The following is a 19,857-nucleotide window of genomic DNA, read 5'->3' on the forward strand; positions in this document are numbered from 1 at the left end:
CTGGAAATACGAGAACATGTAGAATACAATTCACACATTTCTAACACTAGAGATGTCATTTCTCCCATGCGCCTTAGATCACAAAAAATGTTTTCCCAAACCTGAACATATACCTCCTCATGATGAGGATAGTGACCTTGAGGAACTGTTCACTTTTATGACTGTAGGGGTCACCTTGTTAAAGGGACCTATTGAAGTAGTTGATATTAATAAGGTTGTTATTATACCTATAGCCCCTGAGGTTCCTGACGTACCATCTCTGCTATCAGCTATTCCTGCCATGCAGAGTTTTTCTCTGTTATTGATTTGATGAATGCATTTTTTTCTGTCCCAGTTTACAAGGAGACACGGCCACTTTTTGCTTTCACATTTAGATTTCGCCAGTATACTTGGTGTAGAATGCCTCAGGGTTATGTAGGCTCCCCAATAGTCTACTCCATTGTCCTCCAAATTACACTGCGCCCTTGGACTGCCCCTCATGGTTCTGTCCTTCTACAATATGTGGACAATCTCCTCATATGTAGTTCTACTCGGGGGGCCTGCCAGGCAGACTGTGTTAGTTTACTACTGTGGTTATGTGACACATTACAATGGTGTATGGAAAGAGTTGCGTATTTGGACTTTGTTCTCAGTAAAGGTGAAAGGAGAATCAGCCATGCCAGAATTACTGCCATACTGGGTCTGCCCCGCCCACAAACCAAGAAGGACATGTTGACCTTTCTTGGTATGATTGGTTACTGCCGCCAATGGATTGCTGATTGGTCCTACTATGATGATGTTCTTAGACAAGCCACTAATACTGAGATGCCGGAATTCATTAAATGGTCTGATGACATGTTACAAGCTTTTAGTCATTTGACATGTGCAATGGTTTCCAGCCCTGGTTTTGGCCTACCCGACTATGGCGTGATGTTTCACTTATTTGCCAGGGACAATTGTAAAACCATGGCAGGAGTCCTGGCGCAGGATCATGGAGGTAAATTCCGCTCTGTTGCTTTTTTCTCAAAAGTGGTTCCCGTACAGGTTCAGGGCATGTCTGCGTGTCTCAGGAGTTTGGCAGCCTGTGCTATGGTCGTTGAGATGGTCACGCCTATCACCCTAGGTCATCCCCCCACTCTGCACGCCACACGATGTTCAGGCCCTATTGAGGAGCATACATACGCAACATGTGTCAGCACGAAGACTGAGTGGATATGAAGTTTTGTTGCTATCTAATTCTCAGCTTTATATCAAGTACTCAGCACCCACGTTCGGTCCAATGGCTATACTGAATGCTCTACTTGGCTACAAGGGAGAGCAGGATGATTTGCCTCCTCCCCATGCATGTGCTGAACTTATACATGGACATACCTCACTTAGGCCTGATTTACAGTCCACACCCATTGATGGAGCACCTGATATATTTATGGATGGATCCTGTTCCCGCCCTAATGTTGAGGGGAACGATGTGGCTGTATACACTGATTCCAAGTATGCCTTTGGGGTTGTCTATGATCATGGGGTAATCTGGCAGAGGAGAGGCTTCATAGCTGCAGATGGGAAACGAATCTCACATTCCACCCTGGTACATGATCTCCTGGCCGCCAACCAATTACCTAGCAAAGTGGCTGTTATCCAATGTAAGGCACATATTGGACTACAAACACACATAGCTATAGGGAATGCCCTGGCTGATCAGGCAGCAAAGGAGGCTGCTATTAGGACGGCAGCATCAGTTCGAATGCCTTCCCTGGTTCCGGACATTACCCTTACTGACGATCTATTGCTCAGCCTCCAGGATTTGGCTATCAGTAGCGACAAACTGGCATGGCAGTCGGTAGGTGCAGTACAAGACCCTAATACGGGTCTTCTCTGCAAAGAGGGGAATCCATGTATCCCAGTTGCAAGCGCCCCGATTTTAATTGAACAGTATAATGGTCTTAGCCATAGGGGAGCACAGGCAACCACTGACCTCATTCAGAGAGATTTTTTTATACCAGGTCTTAGATCAAAGGTACAATCTTATGTTTAGCGGAGTATTATATGTCTCAGAAATTAGGAGGCAGCCTAACAAGGATACTGGGTACTCACCATTTGAGGTCCTAATGGGAAGACCCTTCCCCAACCCTTGGGGTCAAAGGCCCCTGTGATAGAAAAAGGGGATCTAGAAGTGGTACAAGCAGAGTATGTGAGGAAACTTATAGAAACTTTAGATCAAATTGAACAAGATATTGCTCGTGCCTCTCCTTTCTCTCCACAGGAACCTAAGCATCCTTTCCAACCAGGAGATGTGGTGATAAGTCCAGCGCCTGGCAAAAGGACGAAAACAGACTGAGTTCCTGTTTGGACCACCCACCCGAGTGGTAGCAGTTCTCAGAACAGCGATTCTCACAGAAGAGGCTCCAATCTGGATTCACAATAACAGAGTGAAAAGGGTCCCTGAGGTTTCTTCTCCGGTGATAGACAAAGATAAAGAGGGTGAAGCAGGTGTGAAATCCCTGAACAAAGAGGGGAGCTCAGAAGAAGTTTCCCTGAAAAGTGCCTTGCCACAGGCTGAAGATGATGACCCCACAATATTCTGGGAGATAATATTCTAGGAGATTTGTTTGTCTGCTGATAATTATTAGTCTGGCTTATTACTACATGTATTTATCACCCAGAAGAGATGAGTTTCTTCTGCGGTGCACCAAATAATCGGTCAGTATATAAAAGAGATCAGGAGGAAGATTCCTTTGCTTCCGTCCCCTTTTATTCTGAACAGAATAGTATAGTCAGTATGGCAAATGCCCTAAATGTTAGTTCATTGTGCCTTAAAGACTTACAGAGCCCACGGGATCTTATACAAACATGTGTTATTGCTGTGCCTACAGCCGATGATCCCTCCTTGAAGTCTGGTCGAAGGCTAACAATACCCAACCTTTTATTCCCTTGTATGACTTCTGTGGGGAATGTCAGAAATAGGAAATAGCAGGGATAATATTAGAATAAATACAATTAATGTGACTGCAGCAGAAACTTGTTTTACTTTTTCCCAGGATATGACTTTATATTGTGATAATAGAGACATAAAAAGTGAATTACCTAGGAATAGTGTATATGATTATATTGACGACACCTGTAAAAAGAATAGAAGACTTGCTAGCTCCCTGGATAATTCCATGAGTTGTAATAAGACCATTGTGACTCCCAGTTTTATCTATAATATCATGCTCCCTAAAGGATGGTTTTTGTCTTGTGGTAACAGCACCTACAATTACATTCCTGCTAACATTATTGGAGGTCCCTGTGCGTTCTCCAGACTGACTTTGGCCCTTCCCAGTCAACCCCCTATCAGGAGAGCTTAAAGATCAGTTACCAAGACTTTATCAGAAGACTGTGACTCTACCCCTTCTCAGCCATACAGAATATATAAGTTTGGGTGCCTCTATACTAGGGGTGCCTGGACTGGCTATATATAATACTCGTATAAATTCTATTGCCTTATCAGACATGCTTTTAGATATACAAGGCATAAGAGGAGCAGTGCTAGAAACTAGATTTGCTGTAGATTATCTGTTACTGAAGCATAATATAGGATGTCAAGATTTTAAAGGAATGTGTTGTTCTAATTTATCTGATCATTCCAGATCAATCCAGTCCCATATTCAAGGGTTACATGAAATTGCTAATAATATCAGGAAAGATGTTGAGTCATCCTCTTGGTGGGACTGGTTATTGAGCTGGCTACCGGATTTGAGTTGGTTTAGAACATTATTGATCAGTATTATAATTATTATTGCTTCCTTGATTGTTATATGATGTTGCATCCAATGTATCCCTTCCCTCATACAGATGTTTTGTGAAATGTGTCCAAAACTCACAGATCCTGGACAATCATATGCTACTTACCTCTCTATGAGAGAGAGAAAAGATAAGTCATATTTATGACTAAAGAGGGGATTGAAGGGTTAAACAGAATTAGCTGTGTGATCTGTATGAAGGACAAGAGGTTGGGTGACATCATATTGAAGGGTGACTATGTATACAATTACCTTCTGTCTTTATAAGGAGAAGTTTCTCGTCAGCATTTATTATAATGAGAGATGCCTTTCTTTCTCTATAAGGAACTGCTATTATTGTAATAAGAGCTCAGCTATTCTTGTATGTATGTTTGAAAGTATATAAGGCCCTGTACGACAACAATAAATAGAACTGTTTCTGACATAATTCTGCATCTGTCATTGACACGTTCTCCAGACGTCTGTCTTCGGGGACACAGAAAGAAATCATGGTGCATAGAGAGAAGGATAATATTCTTTCAGTATTGTCATAGGGATTTTTAAGATTTGTGGCAGTTCTCCTTTAAAAACAGGTCAGGTCACCTAAAATCTCTGCTTTAGTAAATACTTGTATTTCTCAGGTAAAAACCATGAACAATCTGTTTTAAACGAACACTTCCATTATGGGGTGCCCATGATGTTCAAAATACAAGAAACTGCCCGTTTCTCTAATGTTATGTATTTCACTGGTGCACATGTAATCAAACGCTCTGCACGCTTGGAGATCAGACCCACTGTAGTGCATGCACAGGCACAGGGATGGACTGCATGTGGCTGCTGATGTTAAATATTCAGGCTACCTACATGCCGATGTGTCGCCGTGTAGACCTAGCCTCAGGAAAATGCTTGTTACCACATCGCTGCTGCCATCGTCTTTGAGAAGACCACCCCCACGAGGAGGACACTTTCTAGTGAATTTTTGGGAGGTCTTCTCTATCAAAGTTTCAACGTATGTATAATTATAACAGAATTACAATAGCTTACCTCTTGCCGGAGCTGAAGGAGCTGTTTGCGAGTAGCAGCTGACATCTTAGCACATGAGCAGGGCTCTCCTCCAGGACAACAACATGTACAGGCACCAAGCACTGCAAGCTAACAACAATTATACCAAGTCTCAGAATAGGACATTACGTACAGCACTTCAGCTGCAGTTCACACAATTGTTTTAAAGGAGAAATCCACTTTTAAATAACGATTAAAGGGGCTATCCAATTTCTCAAATAGCCCCACCAAGTGCCGGGCCCCTCACAGGTAATATACTTACCCCGCGCTCCCAGCACCGCTCCTGGTCACCGCACCGCTGCCACTTCTCCCCAGTGTCGGGGGGAGCAGCCAATAGCAGGCGGGGACAGGGGCCTCCCCATCTGCCATTGGCTGCTCCCCCCCCCCCCCCCCCGACACCGGATGTTTTCATCCCTGTACAGGGAGAAGCAGCGGCGGTGTGGGGACAAGGAGCAGAGAGGGATAAATATATTACCTGTGAGGGGCCCGGAACATGGGGGGGGGGCTGTTTGAGAAATTGGATAACCTCTTTAACAACACTGGAAACTAATTTGCTTGATTTATCTTACACTGTTTTTATGTTACAGTCAGGGATTTTGTCATCAGGAAATTCCCTTTATACCAGGCACAATGCCTTGTAGGGCTAGCTCAGCTGAATGTAACAACACCTTTCACTTAGCAATCTGTTAATTCATTCTGGAGAAAAATTGTAATCTATATGCAAATGAGCAGTTAAGGGCACCGGGGGCAGACCCAAGCCACTATGTGCACCATATTCTCCACCTGCTTCCTTTGCCAGACCCTCCCTCTCCTACTTGAGTGACAGGACGAGGCGAGAAGATTATTCAGTAAACTGGCTCTGTAAATAAATAAGGGGGAAGGGGCAGGGGAGTGACAGCTAACGCAATACTTACTTCAAGTGCTGTGATTTCCGATAGATTGTTTTTATCAAAAGACACATTATCCTGGAACATTTTCTGCTGTTTCACATCAAGCATTGCTAACAGCTCCTGGCACTGCTGGTTTATAACTATACAAACGTGGAGAAACAATGGGTTAATACAACAGGCAAGATAAACTAATTACACATAAACCAGAATGAAAGGCTAAAAATATAATCAGGCCAATATACCTTCCAGAAACCACACACTGGCTGCCAAGTATAATAGAAGCGGATGGTTACTAATAATTTAAGAAGCAAATTATGAACATAAGCAAATTATAAAAAACTTATTATCCCAGTTAAAAAAAAATAATATTTCTATACAGTTGCAAGAAAAAGTATGTGAAGCCTTTGGAATGATATGGATTTCTGCACAAATTGGTCATAAAATGTCACAACAATAGACAATCACAGTCTGCTTAAACTAATAACACACAAAGAATTAAATGTTACCATGTTTTTATTAAACACACCATGTAAACATTCACAGTGCAGGTGGAAAAAGTATGTGAACCCTTGGATTTAACCACCTCAACCCCCCTAGCTTAAACCCCCTTAATGACCAGACCACTTTTTACACTTCTGCACTACACTACTTTCACCGTCATACAACTTACCACCCAAATTAATTTTACATCCTTTTCTTCTCACTAATAGAGCTTTCATTTGGTGGTATTTCATTGCTGCTGACATTTTCACTTTTTTATATTAATCGAAATTGCCCGAAATTTTTGCAAAAACACATAATTTTTCACTTTCGGTTGTAAAATGTTTCAATTAAAACTACATTTCTATATACATTTTTCTTTAAATTTATTGTTCTACAGGTCTTTGATAAAAAAAAATATGCAATAAGTGTATATTTATTGGTTTGGGTAAAAGCGTTTACAAACTATGGTGCAAAAATGTGAATTTCCGCATTTTGAAGCAGCTCTGACTTTCTGAGCACCTGTCATGTTTCCTGAGGTTCTACAATGTCCAGACAGTAGAAAAACCCCACAAATGACCCCATTTCGGAAGGTAGACACCCTAAGGTATTCGCTGATGGGCATAGTGAGTTCATGGAAGTTTTTATTTTTTGTCACAATGATTTATTTATTTATTTTTTTTTTTTTTAAAGTCTCATATTCCACTAACTTGTGACAAAAAATAAAATTTTAGATGAACTAACCATACCCCTCATGTAATACCTTGGGGTGTCTTCTTTCCAAAATGGGGTCACATGTCGGGTATTTATACTGCCCTGGCATTTTAGGGGCCCTAAAGCGTGAGAAGAAGTCTGGAATCCAAATGCCTAAAAATGCCCTCCTAAAAGGTACTCATTGGAATTTTTGCCCCTTTGCGCATCTTGGCTGCAAAAAAGTGTCACATGTGGTATCGCCCGTACTCGGGAGAAGTAGGGCAATGTGTTTTGGGGTGTATTTTTTGTCCAAACTACTTCTCACGCTTTAGGGCCCCTAAAATGCCAGGGCAGTATAAATACCCCACAAGTGACCCCATTTTGGAAAGAAGACACCCCAAGGTATTCCGTGAGGGGCATGGCGAGTTCCTAGAATATTTTTTGTAAGAGAAAAAAATAAATAAAATAATCATTTTCCCCTAACTTGTGCAAAAAAAATAAAAAATATTCTAGGAACTCGCCATGCCCCTCACGGAATACCTTGGGGTGTCTTCTTTCCAAAATGGGGTCACTTGTGGGGTATTTATACTGCCCTGGCATTTTAGGGGCCCTAAAGCGTGAGAAGAAGTCTGGAATATAAATGTCTAAAAAAATTTACGCATTTGGATTCCGTGAGGGGTATGGTGAGTTCATGTGAGATTTAATTTTTTGGCACAAGTTAGTAGAATATGAGACTTTGTAAGAAAAAAATAAAAATACATTATATATATATATATATATATATATATATATATATATATATATATATATAAAAAACAATTTCCGCTAACTTGTGCCAAAAAAAAAAATCTTCTATGAACTCGCCATGCCCCTCAAAAGTGATCTTTTTATAGCGCCGCAGTAATTTTACGGTGTTTTTGCAGTGATCAGAAAAAAATATAATTCTGTCACTGCGGTGGGGCGGACTGAACGCAAGTGTGCGCACAAGATCAGGCCTGATCGGGCGAACACTGCGTTTTTTGTAGAGCCTATAGAACATGCCGGTGTCCGCAATTGCGGACAAGAAAAGGCATTTTCTAATGCGGAAAGCACATTGCCGGTGTCCGTGTTTTGCAGATCCGCGGTGTCCGTGTTTTGCGGATCTGCAAAACACATACGGACGTCTGAATGAAGCCTTACAGGGGGGTGATCAATGACAGGGGGGTGATCAGGGAGTCTATATGGGGTGATCACCTCCCTGTCATAGATCACCCCCCTGTAAGGCTCCATTCAGACATCCGTATGTGTTTTGCGGATCCTTGGATCTGCAAAACACATACGGACGTCTGAAAGGAGCCTTACAGGGGGGTGATCAATGACAGGGGGGTGATCAGGGAGTCTATATGGGGTGATCAGGGGTTAATAAGTGGCAGGGGGGTGAGGGGTGTAGTGTAGTGGTGTTTGGTGCTACTTACAGAGCTACCTGTGTCCTCTGGTAGTCGATCCAAGCAAAAGGGACCACCAGAGGACCAGGTAGCAGGTATATCAGACGCTGTTAACAAAACAGCATCTGATATACCTTTCAAGGGTTAACAAAAATTTCGCGTCTCGCGAGATGACGTGCCGAAGAGGAACAAACCGGCCGCCTCCGGACCTCAATCCTGCGTTAGGCGGTCCGGAGGCGGTTAATAACTGGTTGAACCTCCTTTGGCAGCAATAACTTCAACCAAACGTTTCCTGTAGTTGCAGATCAGACGTGCACAACGGTCAGGAGTAATTCTTGACCATTCCTCTTTACAGAACTGTTTCAGTTCAGCAATATTCTTGGGATGTCTGGTGTGAATTGCTTTCTTGAGGTCCTGCCACAGCATCTCAATCGGGTTGAGGTCAGGACTCTGACTGGGCCACTCAAGAAGGCGTATTTTGTTCTGTTTAAGCCGTTCTGTTGTTGATTTACTTATATACCTTGGGTCGTTGTCCTGTTGCAACACCCATCTTCTGTTGAGCTTCAGCTGGTAGACAGATGGCCTTAAGTTCTCCTGCAAAATGTATTGATAAACTTGGGAATTCATTTTTCCTTCGATGATAGCAATCTGTCCAGGCCCTGATGCAGCAAAGCAGCCCCAAACCATGATGCCCCCACCACCATACTTCACAGTTGGGATGAGGTTTTGCTGTGCCTCTTTTTCTCCACACTTAGTGTTGTGTGTTTCTTCCAAACAACTTAACTTTGGTTTCATCTGTCCACAGAATATTTTACCAGTACTGCTGTGGAACATCCAAGTGCTCTTGTGCAAACTGTAAACATGCAGCAATGGGTTTTTTTGGACAGCAGTGGCTTCCTCTGTGGTATCCTCCCATGAAATCCATTCTTGTTTAGTTTTTTACGTATCGTAGATTCACTAACAGGGATGTTAGCATATGCCAGAGACTTTTGTAAGTCTTTAGCTGACACTCTAGGATTCTTCTTCACCTCATTGAGCAGTCTACGCTGTGTTCTTGCAGTCATCTTTACAGGACGGCCACTCCTAGGGAGAGTAGCAGCAGTGCTGAACTTTCTCCATTTATAGACAATTTGTCTTACCGTGGACTGATGAACAGCAAGGCTTTTGGAGATACTTTTATAATCCTTTCCAGCTTTATGCAAGTCAACAATTCTTAATCGTAGGTCCTCCGAGAGCTCTTTTGTGCGAGGCATCATTCACATCAGGCAATGCTTCTTTTAAAAAGCAAACCCAGAACTGGTGTGTGTTTTTTTATAGGGCAGGGCAGCTGTAACCAACATCTCCAATCTCATCTCATTGATTGGACTCCAGTTGGCTGACACCTCACTCCAATTAGCTCTTGGAGATGTCATTTGTCTAGGGGTTCACATACTTTTTCCACCTGCACTGTGAATGTTTACATGGTGTGTTCAATAAAAACATGGTAACATTTCATTCTTTGTGTGTTATTAGTTTAGCCAGACTGCGATTGTCTATTGTTGTGACTTAGATGAAGACCAGATCACATTTTATGACCAATTTGTGCAGAAATCCATATAATTCCAAAGGGTTCACATACCATTTTCTGGCAACTGTGTGTGTGTGTGTATATATATATATATATATATATATATATATATATATATATATATATATACACAGTACAGACCAAAAGTTTGGACACACCTTCTCATTCAAAGAGTTTTCTTTATTTTCATGACTATGAAAATTGCAGATTCACACTGAAGGCATAAAAACTATGAATTAACACATGTGGAATTATATACATAACAAAAAAGTGTGAAACAACAGAAAATATGTCATATTCTAGGTTCTTCAAAGTAGCCACCTTTTGCTTTGATTACTGCTTTGCACACTCTTGATGAGCTTCAAGAGGTAGCCACCTGAAATGGTTTTCACTTCACAGGTGTGCCCTGTCAGGTTTAATAAGTGGGATTCCTTGCCTTATAAATGGGGTTGGGGCCATCAGTTGCGTTGTGGAGAAGTCAGGTGGATACACAGCTGATAGTCCTACTGAATAGACTAAAAAAGCAGCTAAGTAAAGAAAAACGAGTGGCCATCATTACTTTAAGAAATGAAGGTCAGTCAGTCCGAAAAATTGGGCAGTCCACATGTGTTAATTCATAGTTTTGATTCCTTCAGTGTGAATCTAGAATTTTCATAGTCATGAAAATAAAGAAAACTCTTTGAATGAGAAGGTGTGTCCAAACTTTTGGTCTGTACTGTATATATTATTTATAATGATGTTTACTCTGTAGCCCTGATTCTTACTTGTGTTTTCTGACTTTAGTGTCTTCACTTCATTTGTCCGTAGCTCTAGACTCTCCTTCAGGGCTGCATTTTCACACTGTACACTAAGAGAAATAAATGTCTGCTCATTTACACATACAGGAGCAAAAATAAAAAATAAAATATAATATATATATATATATATATATATATATATATATATATATATATATAAAATGGAATGAAACATTCAGAAGTTAAGCTTTCAAAAAAAAGCTCCTTCCAAGTGCATATACAGTATAATATGCAGCGAAATAGGACGACTCAGGAACACATCAGATTGGGGCAAGAATGGCAAAGCCTGCAGCCAATCTGAGCTGCAGCAGAGAAGGCAGTGCAATGTAGGGGTAAGTACTGAGCAGACTATCTTCCACAGCTCAGCATACAGAAAGATTTCACGAATGCTCTGAGAACCCCTTTGAGCTGTTAAAGTGGTTGCAGCATGGACAAGCCTAATTCTACAGAAGGAAACTTGTCCATGCGGCAGCTCTGTGTACCTGTTGATATTGATGACGTATCCTCAAGATAGATGATAATGATAAATTATCAGATGAGTGGGGGTCCGATACCCCCCACCGATCAGCTGTTTCGGGCAGCCATGGTGCTAGAATCTATACAATGTATGGTGCTGAAAGCTGACAGTTTCATCCATTGTGTAGTGGCTGTGCTGGGGTACAGCAGCTCTGCTCCCATTCAAGTGAATGGAAACCGAGCTGCAGTATGCTGGTTTGGGAAACGACACAATATTTGGAGCCTTCTGCTATTGCGCCAATACACTGTAAAGCTTCCAGAGCTGCAGCCGATTAGTATAGGTCCAAAACCCGGCATCCCAACCAACCTTTCTGAAATCACTCTGATTTTATATCTATATTTATATCCCACTATATTGTATATTTTTATTATAAACAATTTTATTTTATATTCTTACCAATCATGAGTAGTTTTTATATTGATTTTTACTCAAACAGTGCTATTGGATTTTATTCATATTACCTATTAATTTTATATACACCCTATTTATCAATTATCTATTGATTATCTGATAATTATGCGATTACCTTTCATTCATTTTTTACCCCTCATTTATAATAAATTATGATTTTAGTATGCACTCCAAGCATATGTAATATGCAGAGCTATCCTAAATCAATATACAGAGCTGTGACCTGGTCTATTGAATCCCCTTGATATACCAGGGCAGAGCTCTTTCATATCACCTAATTGTGGCCTGAAACCAAAGCATTCCCATTGTCCTGGCAACGGACCATTGCGATCACATGGTCATGATGTCACAGACCGACACGCTCCCTGGCCGGCGGCCTCCTGCAGACAGCAAAGTATTCACACATACAGAGACAGGAGCCCATGGTGATCGGCCTCTCTCCTTCTCCCCCTGCATTTCCATATGAGAGAGAGAGCCGATCACCAGAGGATGCGCATGTCTCCAGTCTGATCATGTGACCTCCTGGAGTCACATGATGTATATGTGTTAAATACACAGAAATGTCTTTACTTGAAATAAATGTTTAGGATACTCGTTTTTTATTGAACTTACACAGAATTACATGGGATTACAGTAATTAGTAAGATTTGTATAAACAAAACTGAGATTTGTTTAGATTGAGTTTACCCGATGTCTGAAGTGACACCTGCAGGTAGCTCCACCCCTAGGGGGCAGGCCCCAGGTGTTTTTTGTTATTCTGCACCTATAAATATTTGTCTGTTTATTGTAATACTATGAAACCTGATGAAGGGGAAGTTTCACTCCCCGAAAGGCTTTGTTTCCATTAAAGAAGAACTATCATACTTGTGAGACCGTTTCCATTTGTGGACTTGCGCCGAAGCAGAATTTGTCTCTTATTGCCAATCTTCTATTGATGACCTAGCCCGAGACTAGGTCATCAATATTTGTAGTCTGGACATCCAATTTAACCCTTAGGATAGCGGAGGTTTTTTTTTTTTCCTATCTTCCTTTAGCCATAACTTTTTTATCTTTCCGTATAGCTGTATGAGAGCTTATTTTTTGCGGGACAAGTGGTAGTTTCTAAGGGCTCATGCACACAAAGTACGCCCTCCGAGAAATACGGTCCGCGAGCATTGTGGAACGGGGGGGGGGGTGACAAACCTATATTTTTCAATTTTTTATATATTTTCATTTATTTTTTATTTTTTATTATGCTTTTGAAGCTCATATTTGAGCCTACAAAATCTATTCTGAACAATCGTGGGTCTTTTAGACCCATTATTTGAGCAGAATTGACCATTTCTTATGTTGTCCTCAAATAAGAATTGCAGCATCAATACCCTGGGTCTCTTTAGAGGGACCCAAGGTATTGAAATCAATTACCGTCATCTTCATTGGCTGCCGGTAAGAAGCCTGAGCTTCTGGATTTTTCACCCTATAGATGCCATGATCATGGCATCTAAAGGCTTTAATGACCATGATTGGCATTATTGCCAGTCGCAGTCATTAGCTGCAAGTCTCTTCTGGTCGAGCCGGCCATGATGTCCGCTGCACGAGCGAGCGGGTGCCATGTTTGCACTTGACAGCAAAGGAGTTAAGGAAGTGCTCTCTGAAAGCATAACTGCTCTTGTATGTAATCAGATGGACTGTACACACAGTGGAAAATGGAAGAACATATAAAATACAGTCACATTATTATGACCACTTCCTACTTTCGACGTTGGCAGCGCATAGCTCATAAAGTAATTTGTGTGTGGGGAGCTGGCTTGGTGGGTATATAAGATGTGCGATAGGTTGTCTGTACACATATCCCTTGTTGCTGTCAAGGGTAAAAAAAGAGTTGAAAAAGGGGATGATTATTGGCTTCCAGGGCAAGAGTGGCAGTATTTTTGAGACTGTGCAGTTTGTAAACTGTTTGCGTATGGCAGCGCCGGGCGGGCGCTGTGTATGTCAGACTAGCAATGCAGAAATATCAGCCTCATAACGTTATGTGGGCCTATGCATTATATATATATATGAATTACCGCAAAATTCATACTCCTCCTCGGCTAAAAATACTCAAAATTGTTAAGAGGAGTATTTTTACTCTTCTGGAATAAATGTAGTGCGACCTCTGGCTGGAAGAACACAAGCTGATGGTGGCAGCGTTATGGTCTGGGGAATGTTTTCGTGGTATTCCCTGGTCCCACTCATCTATGTGGAAGGCACTCTGAACAGATTTGGGTATGAATCCATCCTTGCAGATCACGACCACCTATACAAGCCAATTGTCTTCCCTGTGGCTGATGGGATCTTACAGCCAGACAACGCAATATGTCACACTGCTAGAAATGTCTGACATTGGTTGGAAGAGCATGACCAAGACTGCCAAATACTACCTTGGCCCCTAATTCACCAGAATTGAACCCAATTGAGCATCTGTGGGACCTCGTCGATTGTCATGTTTGCTCTGTGGATCCTCCCCCATGCACCCTCCAGCAGCTGTGGTATACAGTCAGTGGCTTAGATACATGTGACAACCTACCAGGACCTTACAGAGTCACTTCCAGCCTGTCTAGCTGCTGTCCTTGCTGCACACAGCGGTTACTCTGGATATTAGCTCGTGGTCATAATAATGTGACTTGACTGTTTACAGTGTGCATTTTCCACAAAGCCAAAACGTTTACTAATGAATCCAAGTCTCTAATTCTCACAAAGCCATTTTAATAATATAATCCCAGGTCATGGATACATAAGAGACGTACCGTTCATATTTCTCTTTCCAGGATTCCTCCAGGTTCTTCAGTCTCACCTGATCAAATTCAATTTCCCACTGCAGAACATTTATCTCCTGTAAAGAAAGACACCATAAAGACTAAACGCTAAAACCTCATCATTAAATATTGCCTTTTATACTCTGATATTTCACACTTCATCCCATACAGATTTATTGTTTGCCTGACAGCAACTGAATACTGTATATAAATTAATATATACATATATATATACACATATATACATACACACACACACACACACAGTACAGACCAAAAGTTTGGACACACCTTCTCATTCAAAGAGTTTTCTTTATTTTCATGACTATGAAAAATGTAGATTCACACTGAAGGCATCAAAACTATGAATTAACACATGTGGAATTATATACATAACAAAAAAGTGTGAAACAACTGAAAATATGTCATATTCTAGGTTCTTCAAAGTAGCCACCTTTTTTTTGCTTTGATTACTGCTTTGCACACTCTTGGCATTCTCTTGATGAGCTTCAAGAGGTAGTCACCCGAAATTGTTTTCACTTCACAGATGTGCCCTGTCAGGTTTAATAAGTGGGATTTCTTGCCTTATAAATGGGGTTGGGACCATCAGTTGCGTTGTTAAGAAGTCAGGTGGATACACAGCTGATAGTCCTACTGAATAGACTGTTAGAATTTGTATTATGGCAAGAAAAAAGCAGCTAAGTAAAGAGTGGCCATCATTACTTTAAGAAATGAAGGTCAGTCAGTCCGAAAAATTGGGAAAACTTTGAAAGTGTCCCCAAGTGCAGTCACAAAAACCATCATGCGCTAAAAAGAAACTGGCTCACATGCGGACCGCCCCAGGAAAGGAAGACCAAGAGTCACTTCTGCTGTGGAGGATAAGTTCATCCGAGTCACCAGCCTCAGAAATCGCAGGTTAACAGCAGCTCAGATTAGAGACCAGGTCAATGCCACACATAGTTCTAGCAGCAGACACATCTCTAGAACAACTGTTAAGAGGAGGCTGTGTGAATCAGGCCTTCAAGGTAGAATATCTGCTAGGAAACCACTGCTAAGGACAGGCAACAAGCAAAAGAGACTTGTTTGGGCTAAAGAACACAAGGAATGGACATCAGACCAAAGCACAGATTTCCACTGGTCTAATGAGTCCAAATTTGAGATCTTTGGTTCCAACCACCGTGTCTTTGTGCGATGCAGTATAGGTGAACGGATGGACTCTACATGCCTGGTTCCCACTGTGAAGCATGGAGGAGGAGGTGTGATGGTGTGGGGGTGCTTTGCTGGTGACACTGTTGGGGATTTATTCAAAATTGAAGTCATACGGAACCAGCATGGCAACCACAGCATCTTGCAGTGGCATGCTATTCCATCCGGTTTGGGTTTAGTTGGACCATCATTTATTTTTCAACAGGACAATGACCCCAAACACACCTCCAGGCTGGGTAAGGGCTATTTGACCATGAAGGAGAGTGCTGGAGTGCTGCGCCAGATGACCTGGCCTCCACAGTCACCGGACCTGAACCCAATCGAGATGGTTTGGGGTGAGCAGAGTGAAGGCAAAAGGGCCAACAAGTGCTAAGCATCTCTGGGAACTCCTTCAAGACTGTTGGAAGACCATTGCAGGTGACTACCTCTTCAAGTTCATCAGGAGAATGCCAAGAGTGTGCAAAGCAGTAATCAAAGCAAAAGGTGGCTACTTTGAAGAACCTAGAATATGACATATTTTCAGTTGTTTCACACTTTTTTGTTATGCATATAATTCCACATGTGTTAATTCATAGTTTTGATGCCTTCAGTGTGAATCTACAATTTTCATAGTCATGGAAATAAAGAAAACTCTTTGAATGAGAAGGTGTGTCCAAACTTTTGGTCTGTACTAATATATATATATATATATATATATATATATATACATACACACATATACACACACATACACACACACACATACATACACACACATACATATAAATGATTATACACTTTTTATAATTATAGTCCCATGGATAATTAAAAAAAAAAAATCCCCACAAATTGTAAAAAAAAAAAAAAAAAGTTTAAGAAATATTCAAATATTTAAACAATAGGTCATTTTCTTATGACCCAATTCCTTTTAAAATATCCTGCTATCTTGCCTGTAAGACAGGTATGAATTATGTAGCTTAAAGAGTAACTTTCACACAATTTCATTTAATAGAGAATGGTGTAACTAGCAAATTTCTAAATCACTTCATTAAAAAGAAAAAGGTGCCTGTTTTAACCTGAAAATAAAAATAAAATAAAAATAAATAAAGGCGGCAAAATCACTTCCACCTAAATTGCAGTCCACTGCTTGTCGTCAGGCAAGATCAGTCCCTAGTTAAAGACACAAGAGAGGAAGTGGGGGCATGTGCAAGCTAGCTGAGATCCTGACGATCACAGAAGCATCCTGCTTTTCTTTAAAGGGGTTGTCCGGGTTCAGAGCTGAACCCGGACATACCCTTATTTTCACCCCGGCAGCCCCCCTGAGCCTGGCATCGGAGCATCTCATGCTCAGATACGCTCCAGTGCCCTGCGCTAGATCGCGCAGGGCACGGGCTCTTGTGTTTTCAATAACACACTGGCGGGCGGTAACTTCCGCCCAGCAGTGTGTTCGGTGACGTTACCGGCTCTGAGGGGCGGGCTTTAGCTCTGCCCTAGCCGTTTTACTGGCTAGGGCAGAGCCAAATCCCGCCCATCAGTGCCGGTGACGTCACCGGGCTGCCTGTCAGCCCCATAGAGAGCCCGGTATGTCACCGGAACTCAGAAAAATGCCTTTGCCCTGCGCGATTTAGCGCAGGGCAAAGGAGAGCATCGGAGCATGAACTGCTCCGATGCTCATGTCAGGGGGGCTGCCGGGGTGAAAATGGAGGGATGTCCAGGTTCAGCTCTGAACCTGGACAACCCCTTTAAGTGTGATTTTCCACCCCCATCTGTTCTGTGAGCTCCAGAGCTAAAAACAAATAGTGGGAAGTAAGGGACAGGATATCACAGCAATACTGGCAGATTTCACAGAAGTGATAGTCCCCCTAGTTGTGAGAGAAATGCATCTGGCTGTGCTGCTGAAGACGGTAATAATTACGCTGAAAAAAAACATTAGGGAAGCCCAAAAAAAACTGTTCCTTCACAGTTATGATTTTACAAAGAAGCACAGCCATTATGCAAACTTTTTTTTTGAAAACTCAGGTACACTTTAAACTGTGTGAAAATGCTACTCTCATGAATCAAATCCTGGAAAAATCAGAAACAGCAATTTTGATCAGCGGTGAAAAATGCAGAAATTGTTCCCGATGCCTCTTCCAGAACTACTCCTCAGACAAAGAAAAACTTGACCCAGACCCAAAAGTAAACAATGAATGTGCTGCCAACTGGCTAAGAAATCAGACTACATACGTAAGTAAGGCAGCAAGCCAATATTTATTGCTATGGGAAATTAATTTTATGAAACACTGAGCAAATACATAGGGGGTAACACATCCTATTAGATTGTATAAGCAAAATGTGTTCTAAGAGGTTTTCAATCTGGACATCCCCTTACAATACAACAGGTCTCCTGACAAAGAGCTGAGGCCAGGAGTTACTAAGGCTACTTTCACACTAGCATTCGGGCGGATCCGTTCTGAACGGATCCGCTCATAATAATGCAGACGGAGGCTCCGTTCAGAACGGATCCGTCTGCATTAAAATGGCAAAAAAAAAGCTAAGTGTGAAAATAGCCTCGGACGGATCCGTCCAGACTTTCAATGTAAAGTCAATGGGGGACGGATCCGCTTGAAGATTGAGGCACATTGTGGCATCTTCAAACGGATCCGTCCCCATTGACTTACATTGTAAGTCTGGACGGATACGCACGCCTCCGCACGGCCAGGCGGACACCCGAACGCTGCAAGCAGCGTTCAGCTGTCCGCCTGTCCGTGCGGAGGCGAGCGGAGCGGAGGCTGAACGCCGCCAGACTGATGCAGTCTGAGCGGATCCGCTCCATTCAGACTGCATCAGGGCTGGACGGCTGCGTTCGGGTCCGCTCGTGAGCCCCTTCAAACGGAGCTCACGAGCGGACCGACGAACGCTAGTGTGAAAGTAGCCTAATATTGCAATCAGTTATGTAACTGGAAGAAATTGTCCTCTTTTTCCCAGCATGAGTATTGCATGCCGTCCATTTATTGTACCAACCAGCTACACCCTCCAAAGGGGCGGTTACTCTTTGTAAAGGTTTTATGCCCTGGTTACACAGGGAACCTCCAATAATGTTGCTGAAGCTAGAAGTTTTAAATTTAAGGGTGAACTACTTTTTTATTTTTTCCAGAGGCAATGTCTTGAAAACGGGTGCCCCGTACCCCCTGCATGCCCTGTGCTGCTCCCATGAAATGACCGGAGCGGCCAGTCGCACATGCTCTAATCGGCTATCTTTGGAACTCTTGTAGAAATTAATTGAGAGGCCGCAAACGTGTGCGACCTACCTCCCTGGTCATTTCATGGGAGCAGCACAGGGCATGCAGGGGGTACGGGGCACCCGTTTTCAAGACATTGCATCCGGAAAAAATAAAAAAGTAGTAGTATATGAGGTTGTGTCACTGCATCTTCCATTTATTAGCCTGTGAAAACTGACACCCCCTTAAAGACATGTAAAATAGCTTAATGGCTGAAAATTGGGTTAATGCTACTTAGTAGTCAGTCAATAACAACCAATAGAAATGCATACAGATTGGGTTCTCTATTGGCAATATAGAAAAAGACCTTTTAGGTTTTGAGGGAAAAGGCTCACAATCATTTGAAATTTCTGCTTTATTGGAAAAATATATACCAGGACGAGGTACACGTATGTGTGGCACTGACCTTTTCTAGGACTCTGCACTGATCTTCTGCTTTCTGAAGCACAACCTTAGTGTGACTTGTGGCTTTATCAAACACAGCCTACAAAAGACAAAGTACCAGATCCATGAGTCAGCGTCACAAATCACTCAACGATTTACTGTCCCAATCATACTTACCTCTCTATTCCACGTGCGGTCCGAATGTCACAGGACAAGAATATAGGGGGAGATTTATTACGGTTCTGCACCAGTTTTCAGGAGCAGAAAAGTCTCATATTTTGTCATGTCTGTTTGCAACAAAATAGCAACTTTTCAGCTTTTTCCGACACTGTCAACATTTGTCCAAAAAGTGGATGGGCAGCAGGCCACGGGCTGGACCTCAGTGGCCCGACATATTTAATCTACTCCAGCTTCTGGGTGAAGCAGACTTCAGCTCTGGCACTTTTGCCTCTTAACTACTGTGGCGGTATCTTGTATGTAGAAACAGAAACTTTGCCTGTGAAACAATGCAAGTCAGTATACTGCTCTATTAACCGCTACTGAAGAATTAGGCACAATAGGAAACCCTATATGTATTAGCATTCTGGCTATGATCTCAGAAAGTACCCGAGTTGGCAAGTCTGGGGTGTCTAACCACCTACCCAAAATTGCTTCAAATTTCGATAAACTATTACTT

At 42.1% G+C, this 19,857-nt stretch overlaps 1 protein-coding gene across 1 annotated transcript in view; it reads right to left on the bottom strand.

Moving 5' to 3' along the window:
• Positions 1-19,857, bottom strand: part of CCDC125 (coiled-coil domain containing 125) — a 37,884-nt gene that overhangs the window by 8,467 nt on the left and 9,560 nt on the right. Inside the window, exons 5-9 of the mRNA XM_044276035.1 lie at positions 19,204-19,281; positions 14,344-14,429; positions 10,618-10,700; positions 5,714-5,829; positions 4,782-4,889 (exon numbers count right to left, since the gene is read on the bottom strand). Coding sequence (XP_044131970.1) covers positions 4,782-4,889; positions 5,714-5,829; positions 10,618-10,700; positions 14,344-14,429; positions 19,204-19,281 — 471 coding nt within the window. The remainder of the gene's footprint in view (positions 1-4,781; positions 4,890-5,713; positions 5,830-10,617; positions 10,701-14,343; positions 14,430-19,203; positions 19,282-19,857) is intronic.

Source organism: Bufo gargarizans, chromosome 1, assembly GCF_014858855.1.
Source record: "Bufo gargarizans isolate SCDJY-AF-19 chromosome 1, ASM1485885v1, whole genome shotgun sequence".
In the NCBI taxonomy this organism is placed as follows: Eukaryota; Metazoa; Chordata; class Amphibia; order Anura; family Bufonidae; genus Bufo; species Bufo gargarizans.